At 42.4% G+C, this 9,062-nt stretch overlaps 1 protein-coding gene across 2 annotated transcripts in view; it reads right to left on the bottom strand.

Annotated features, from left to right (window-relative positions):
* PRMT3 (protein arginine methyltransferase 3) overlaps positions 1-9,062 on the bottom strand; it is a 167,424-nt gene that overhangs the window by 118,939 nt on the left and 39,423 nt on the right. For both annotated transcript variants that reach the window (XM_019519469.1, XM_019519470.1), the window contains 2 exons: positions 5,481-5,602; positions 996-1,095 (listed from right to left, as the gene is read on the bottom strand). In XM_019519469.1, the coding sequence (XP_019375014.1) occupies positions 996-1,095; positions 5,481-5,602 (222 nt within the window). The remainder of the gene's footprint in view (positions 1-995; positions 1,096-5,480; positions 5,603-9,062) is intronic.

Here is a 9,062-nt window from a genome sequence, read left to right as displayed (position 1 = left end):
TGGGATACCAGATCAAAGGCTTTTTTGAAGTCAAGATATATGACATCAATCTCTTCTCCCTTGTCCAGGTGATAGGTCACCTGGTCATAGAAGGAAATGAGATTGGTCAAGCAAGACCTACCCACAACAAACCCATGCTGGCTATCCCTTAGGATGTTGGCGTCCGCCAGTCCAATAAGGATGGCCTCTTTAATAAACTTTTCTAAGATCTTCCCCGGGATAGAAGTCAGGCTGATGGGCCTATAGTTAGCCAGATCCACTTTCCTCCCTTTCTTGAAGACAGGAACCACGTTGGCCTTCTTCCAGTCTTCAGACACTACACCAGAGTGCCAGGAATTTTCAAAGATCTGTGCAAGAGGCTGGGCTATGATGCTCACCAGCTCCTTGAGTACCCTGGCGTGTAGATTGTCAGGGCTGGCTGACTTGAAGATATCCAGCTTCTCAAGGTATTCCTGATGTTCTCAGGAAGGTGTTCCTGATGTTCAGGGTGTTCCAGACGTCTTCCTGATGTTTCTCCCTTGGTCCTGTCCATCAACATATTCTCTTTTGGTATAATAATCAATTTACATTTAAGTCATTTTGGAGAAGGAAAAAAATGCGTTTCAACTAGCTATATGCACATCTCTGTAAAAGCAACTAAGATAATTTTTTCAAGAAGTATGGCATTGTTCAACGCTTTTCAGACACTTACTACATTAAACTCATGACAAGAACCTATCCATAAGTTTTTTTGGGACAGCATGCCACACAATATGCAACACAATTTTAAAATCTTGACTGATGCAACATGTGTTTTCAGGAGGCATGTAATCAGGACTATTTTCCCTACTTCCTACCATGGGAAGAGTTTTCCTGCAGATGAGACAGATTTTGATGAAAAAATTCAATGAAGAAAATCTTCATATTACATTAAAAACTGAGGTTCTTTTTATGACTAAAAATGATGCATTTCTGGTGAAACTAACTGCACTGTAAAGGATGCTTGTGTATCTTACCATCCATTCAGATATAATAATGTCCACTTTTTCAATTGGTAGGTCTACTTCTTCAATTCTTCCTTTGATTAGGGTAACAGTATCTTCAAGTTTATTCAACCTACAATTTAAATTTACAAGTTGAAGTTACAATTTAACAAGTTATAATTTCATACCTTTTGCTTACAAGTAAATGTCCTTTAAAAAAAAAAAAAACACAACAAATTTGACCGAGGAAAAGAAAATTATGCTAAATGTTTGCATTTTGCTGTTTCCTTTCCAAATATTAAATCATTGTTCTCTACTATGCAGTAAAAAGACTATCTCTAGGTAAAATATTTTTCAAAAAAACCTCATATTACAGTTAATGGTGGAAAAGGAATAATCTTCCTCTTAGGTTATATTTTAACAGAGAGCATACAACAAATTCCACAAACTAGATCAAGACAAGTGACAAGTGAATGTGCTGGTCAGCGGAAGACTAACAAAGCATCCCTCCTCCCTCCCCACCCCCAACTTCTGCCAGCACTGTGCATGCAGTCTTTAGCTTCTCCCCCTCTCTTGGAGTTGCTTGTTTGTAACTCTCCTTCTTGGACCCCTGTGAATAAACCTACAGTTAGTGTAGCACACGTATTCCAATAAAAGTGATGAAAACCAACTCTTTTGCAAAGCTACTTTGCACACACTTTGTGTTGTTAAACAAAATCAACTGCAGAGTCACAGAGAACAAATGCTCCCGAAAGATCAATAATACAGTTATTCTACAATAAAAAGCATTTTCCTCATTACACTTCTAGGCAACGTTATCTGCAATGTTTAATACTGCAGCATTACAATATTACCTTCTATATAAGGGAAGTTATACTAGAAACATGTAGTCTACAAGAGGTACATTCTGCCATGTCACTGTAGTTTCTGGAATAGTGCTACATGGCAATTTAATGGCTAAACAACTTGAGTTCTTGAATTTTAATATTTCTATTCTCTGTAGTGCACCATATCAATCTTGCTTGTATATGCCATTATCATGACAGCTAATGTTAGAGAGGACAGAATAATTATTCACATCAGTGAAATTTATTTCTCTACTGAAATTCTTATCTCTGCCCCTTTCTGATATCTTACTCCCACAATCTCTCTCTGCCTGACTTTCAACACAACTCAGTAATCTCTTTACAAATTTAATCTAGAAGACAACAACAGACACAATAGGATGGAGGGAAGGTAAAAGAGCTACATTAAAATTTGAACTGGTACATATTTAAATAAGGGATCAAGTAAATATTTTCTAAACATGTGAATCTTTTATTGAAGAGGTTATACATCATCAAGGGTGTGACTTGTAATAAACAGAATTATTTCTGATACTAAGAATCAAAATTAAAAGTTTGGTTCTTAGGTCTAATCTAGTTAATATTAGGTACTAATTACTTAACTAACTGAAGGGCCAAAAATAAAATTCATTATGCAGGCTGCATAACTGATACAGAACAAAAGAATAGAGTAATTTTGTTTCACCACTGTACAGAAAAAAATCCAAGTTAGAACCTCATTGCAGTACACTTTAAGCCTCTATTCTGTGAATCACATGACAAACTAACTGGGCAGCTACTGAGTGCTAGGAAAATGGGTAGGTATCAGTTGATTAAGAAATCTTCTATGTAACTATCAGGAGTCATGGGACTCTTACCTTAATTTTCATCCTCACACTTAGTCAGTCACGCCCCTGCCATTTCTCAGTTCCACCGGCTAAATATGGAACCACCTGCACTTCCTAACATTTCAAAGGCACTTAAGAGTTGCATTTAGCTCTTAGTAGGAAGGGAGGAAAAAAAAAAAAAAAAAAATCACTTGCTTTCCTCTCTATTATTCATTTGATATTCCAATACACAGATTTGTCATATTATGAGCTTCTTGGTTATACCTCTTTATGGGAAGTTTTAACAAGTCTGTTATAAATGATCTGAATGTGAACAGGAGACAAACAAAACAGTTTTACAGTAAAGGTAACCTCCAAATATGTAGCTTTAGTGATGGTTCATTGTGTGCTGCAAGGGATCATTCATCACTGTCGTAAGAACAGCTCTCCTTTTAATCCTCTTCTGCCCCCAGTAAAGTGTGCAAATCAGCAAACTTGAAATGAAATGCAGATGGGTATTTCCATCATTTGCTAAACTGCAAATGTAACGAGTACATTCTGTATTTTAATAAGGAATGAAAGCGGTGAACGATCCCAAATGAGTCATTTAGAGCAGCAGCAAGACAAGCTATTTCACACAGATGCCAGTCTGAAAGCAGTCAAAGACTGAGAAAAAAATTCTCTCTTTGAAAAGCATTGGTTATGATGTCAAAAACATCCCAGTCAAAGTGCAGAGTAATAGCTGATCAAAGATTAGAACACCGCAGCTACAGTGTAAAGGCATTCACTTACAAAAGAAACATGTTAGATTATCAAAGTATCTCCTGCAGTGTGACTACGAAAGACTATTTTGAGGAGCCACTCAGCATTCACCAAGTGTCCTTTCAATCTCCCTTTTAAGTTGGCCATAACTTAAAATTCCCCAATATGCACCCTAAATAACCTCTGGGATCTAACCTCATCCTTCTGACAATACATCCCAACACCCAGCTCTACGTTCCACTAACTCTAGGTCTTTCATACACATCCTTCTTTCTTTATAGCTTGAATTTTTCCTTTTCAGCTGTAGAGATAGCCACCATTTCATCATCACATTGTAGTGAACAGTGTTCCCAGTGACTTTGCAGTAGTTTTTCTTTTTTATTAAATAAAAGCTTTGCTGACACCATAGAATATTAATGTTAGCAAAGCAACAACGTTCTCTTCCAGCAAGCAAGAAAACAGAGGTCAATTAGTCTTCCACTGCATCTTTAAGATAGATAAAACACAGGAGGTTGAAAACAGATATAATGCAGCATGCTCCGTAACAGGAGACTCCATTAAAGTACACTACTGTCATGCACTCTAACATACGATGGTTCTCTAGTCGCACACTTGTAAAGCTAAGATGCACTTTAAATATGAAGTTAAGAAAGTATTAAATTTACTAATATACAGGGCATATAAATGACCCTCTTTAAGCCTTCATTAAAAAAATAGCAAAAATTAGCTAGGATATGATAAATCTTCATTTCGAAGGGCATAAAGAGATTTTAACCAACAAAAGCAACACAAATGAATGATATTTGTTGAGTTACAGAATCTGAATAGTACCAATAGGGAGAAGGAACTGGCAACATACCTATAGGGTGGGGTACACCCTTCTCATCAACACACTGACTGAAAGGGATCTTGGAGTCATTGTTGACTCCAGGATGGATATGAGCTGCCAGTATGAGGAAGCGGTCAGTAAGGCTAACCGCACCTTGTTGTGCATCTACAGATGCATCACAAGCAGGTCCAGGGAGGTGATCCTTCCTCTCTATGCAGTGCTGGTCAGGCCGCAGTTGAAGTACTGTGCCCAGTTCAGGGTGCCGCACTTCAAAAGGGACGTGGCTAACCTTGAGAGGGTCCCAGACAAGGGCCACTTGCATGGTCAGCGAGCAGCAGGCCAGGCTCTATGAAGATAGAGTAAAGGGTCTGAATCTATTCAGCCTCCACAAGAGAAGACAGAGGGGATCTGGTGGCCATCTATAAAAACTCACCGGGGGGACCAGCAGAAAATAGGCGAGGCTCTGTTCCCCTGGGCACCACCTGGGATAACAAGGAATAACAGCCATAAATTGATTGAGAGTAGGTTCAGGCTTGATATCAGGAGGTATCACTTTACGGTTAGGGCTGCCAGGCTCTGGAATGGGCTCCCAAGGGAGGTGGTGCTCTCCCCTACCGTGGGGGGCTCAAGAAGAGGTTGGATAGATATTTGGTTGGGGTATGATGATCCCAGCTCTCGTTCCTGCCCAGGGCAGGGGGGTCAGACTTGATGATCTGTTCAGGTCCCTTCTGACCCTAGAAACTATGAAACTATAATAATTCAGTACAGCGCAGCCCTGTAAAATTGTATTTATCTTGTAGGATCCCATCTACACACTAGGATTTGTTTCCTAAACACCTCCCACTATTCTAGAGCTCCACCTGTAACAGAGTTGGACCTTGTAACATAAAGAATATATTGACCCAGCCTAGCACCTGGCCAAGCGAGGCTACATAATGATGCCTAAAATGTTGGTATCCACAGGGAGCCCCAGCTTGCATAAGTGCTTATGCCACAGCTAGCACCAGTGGGAAATGTTATGGAAATATTAACCTAAATACAGTCTTGCTTTGGGCCCAATCAAAATTGCCCAAAGGTGACAAGATTGTGTCAAAAATCCATTTGTCCAGGATGAGGATGATATACCGCCTTGGATTGTGGCAGCTTCCCTTTGTTGCTGAAGACTAGCACTCAATACCAAACAAAAGAGAAGATTCTGCAGGTATGAGAAGAACTAATGCTGAACTTACAATAGCTGTTTTAAGTCACTTCAGTTCTAGTACTTAACTTTCCTTACCTAATGATGTCCATTGCCTGATAAACAATTTCTGACTGGTCAACTCCAATCACTTTCTTCGCACCTGCTTTGGCAGCGAACATGGAGAGTATCCCAGTGCCACACCCAACATCCAAAACCACCTAAAATAAATAAGGTAATATTAGCTTATTTTCTTTCCTGCAAAAAAGAGTTGTTCAATTTCCATAGTGGGGAAAACATACCGCAAATTCACAGAAAAAAGGTAAAAATGCTACCACCTCTAGCACAAACTTGACATAAAAGCTCAGATAAGAATTCTTTACAATCATTTATTCACCAAAATTAATAGTTCTATTCTATATACTTGACCTGGAGAGAGGAGAAAATGTTATTTAAGTATGTAAAGTTCAAAGTGCAAATAAAAATGTTAAAATGTTAATTTACGAACAATGCAGCTTAAACATCTGAATGGCATTTAAACAGCATTTAAAACATGATTACTTATAATTATCTACTTGTCACAGTGATTGTTCATAGTTGGAAATGCAGTTATGACAAGGACTTCCTTGCAAGTACCTGTTTAAATTTATTGATGGGTTTGTTGCGGTGGGAGGAGGGTGGGATTGCCAATGTTGGCTGATCTTTTATTCAGGTGTCAGCAAACTATGGCTCACAGGCCATATCTGGCCTGTGAAGAGACTTGATGTGGACCATGTTTTTGGCAGACCTATCTCCTGCTACAGCCCTGTTATCTTATCTGACCCACGTTCTGCATTTTACTAATGGTGGGACCTAGTTTTCCCCCTATCTTTCCCTGCTCTGTGCAAAGGACTGCTCTCTCACTCCCCAGCTGCAGCCTCAATTCACTGCTGCCACTGATTTATCTGCTCCAAATTGTTGCCTGCCATGCTTTTCAGTGGAGGCTGTCTTAGAGGGAGAGAGGTGAGAGAACAGCCCTCTGCACAGAGAAGAGAAAGCTGCGGCAGCAGCAAAGGATCACAAGCTGCAGCAGGCTATCAAAGGCTGTTGACTCCTGCTTTTATTGGTCCTATGTAAATCTACAGAAATAGCACCGTCTTCCCTGTTTCCTCAGTTTATGAAACTATTCCTCAAGTTATGAAACTACCATTTTAACTCCTTCTCCATGAATTCATGGTGTATCTTCCCTACTATGGGAAATGTTTCCTGCAGATGCTTCTATACTGCAAGACTACAGAAGAAAGGGAGTTCCTTCATTATTGAGGATGGAACAAAGAAACCCATTCCACCTAAACTTCTCTGTGCTAAAGTTGGACAGGGGAGTAGAGACTAATAAATTAACAAAATTGTGACAACTTCCCCACCTTTGAGCTTCAACAGAAAGATCATCTCAGAGCAGAGTATTATGGCTTCACTAAAGGAAGAAAGGAGCTGCATGTTTAAGAAAGAACAGTTATGGCAAGGAAATCCTCACTCAAAAGATATTGATGCCTCAGCTGTCAGTTGTTATTTTTTCATAACACTGGCCACTTTGTTTCTATCCCATTCTGCTTTGTACAAGCCATATTGCTTCCTTTCCTCTCTTTTGGCACAGCATTCATCATAGATCCATGGTTTACGTCAGGGATAGGCAATCCCCTGGCACACATGCCAGAGCATGGCACATGAAAGTATTTTGCTTGTGTGTGCCACGAGGTGAATGGCGGGGGGAGCTGTGAGGACCCGATCCTTGTTGTGGCAGTACAGATCCAGCCCCTTCCCCGCTATCCCCTTGAGGTGTGTGTGCAACCACCCCTAGTAATGAGTAAGGCAGGGGCTCTGTGGACCCCAGCGCAGCTGCTTGTAGCCTCCCCAACACCTGCGTCAAGAAGCCTAGACTCCGTGGCAGACAGCAGGGGCCGGCCCAGAGCCCACGCTGTGGACCCCAGACAGCTGGGAGGCTGAAAAAAATCGCTGCACTAGGGTCCACAGAGCCCCAGGCTCAGGGCAGACGACAGGGAAGGGGCTAGGGCTGTGCTGCCACAACAAGGATCAGGACCCCTTGTGGCTCCCTCACTGCCTGCCCCGGCATGCCAACATTTTACAAGTCGAGGTTATGGGTGTTTTTAGCACTGTGCCCAAAAACATTGCCAACCCCTGGTTTACATCATTTTGGGCATATTATCTTTTGAAAGGATAGAGGACAGGTCTTCATTCTTTTCTGATTTGCCAGCAGCCCTTAACATCACTGGCTACAAACTTGCCCACAGCTGTGACAACTGTTTCTAGCTAACTCTCTATTATTTGATGTATTTAACATTTTGCTGTTAGAATTTCTGACCAACCTCACAACGTTTAAAGATGAGGAAAATTTTAAAATATATTAATACCTCAAAACTTTTTGACTGTTCAATGCTCCAGGAGCCTATGTGTATTCCTAACAGGAAACACTCATTTATTCAAATTCATTGGTGGCATTTGTGAATTAGTATGCTCACAACTGTGTGCAACAGAAATAAGAGTAAGTTTCAGATAACTCCCCAAAAGTTGTCCAATAAACAACAGTGACAACTGTATAGGGGTGCACCAATAAAGATTTTCTTGGCTGATACCAACAGCCGATTTACAGGAATGCAGCCAAGCAGTGTGGTTTCCTGCAGGGAAGTCTGTGGAGGGAAGGGGGGTGGTAGGAGGGACAGATGGAGGCTCCTATGGTGAGGGAGGGAGTGGGGCAGGGGCTTGAAGCGCTGCCCAGTCAGGTTAGTGAATTGGACCTGGGGCCAGGGTGGGAAGCAGGCAGAGCCGCAGGCAGCTTGTCCACGACATCAGCATCCAGGCCCTTAAAAAATGGTGGCACTGGCACTTGAACTGAAGCTTGTCAAATGAGCTTCAGTTTAAGTGCAACAAACAACATTAAGCGCCAGGACGCTTTTAAGCAGAGCGCAGCTGAGCGGGGCGAGGGTAGATGTAGGCTGCCTGCTGTGGGTGCGGTGCTCTCTGCTCTGCAGCCTCTCTCTTGGGAATCCCACGCTAGCCATGCGCCCCCTGCCCACTCAACAGTGGGAGGCACAACTCACTGCCCCCACCACTGCCAGCTGGGCAGGGGGACACATGGCCAGCATGGGGCTCATAAGGGAAAGACAGCAGAGCAGACAGCCCCAAGCCCACAGCAAGCAGCCTGCATCCAGCCCTGCGCACATGCCCCTCCATGCCTCCTCTGGGGGGCTGCACACAGCAGAGGGGAGCCACCAACCCCCACCCTCTGGTGACCTGCCCACTGTTCCATCCTGCTCCTGGCCCTGGCCCCGGATCCCATTCACTGCCCTGGCTGGGCAGCACCCCCAGCACCTGCCCCACTCCCTCCCTTCACCACAGGGATCTCAATCTGCACCCCCCAACACCCCTTCCCCTCCACAGACTTACCTGCAGGGCGCTGCTCTTCACGCTACTCAGCTGCATTCCTGGCCACATGCATGCTTGTGGGATGCACATGGCATCTGGAGGCTCCAGATGACATTATTGGCTACATTAGCCAAAAAAAAGCCAATAATGTTAATTTTCCTTTCATCGGTGCTGATACGATATGTAACCAATATATCAGTGACCTCTAAATTGTACTGTGATAACACGTAGCAAATTAAGGTAACTATCAGTATAAAAATG

Source organism: Gavialis gangeticus, unplaced genomic scaffold, assembly GCF_001723915.1.
Source record: "Gavialis gangeticus isolate Ggan-Ray unplaced genomic scaffold, GavGan_comp1, whole genome shotgun sequence".
Classification (NCBI taxonomy): Eukaryota; Metazoa; Chordata; order Crocodylia; family Gavialidae; genus Gavialis; species Gavialis gangeticus.
Note: the sequence above shows the minus strand (reverse complement) of the source record. Positions and strands in the feature narration are given on the sequence as shown.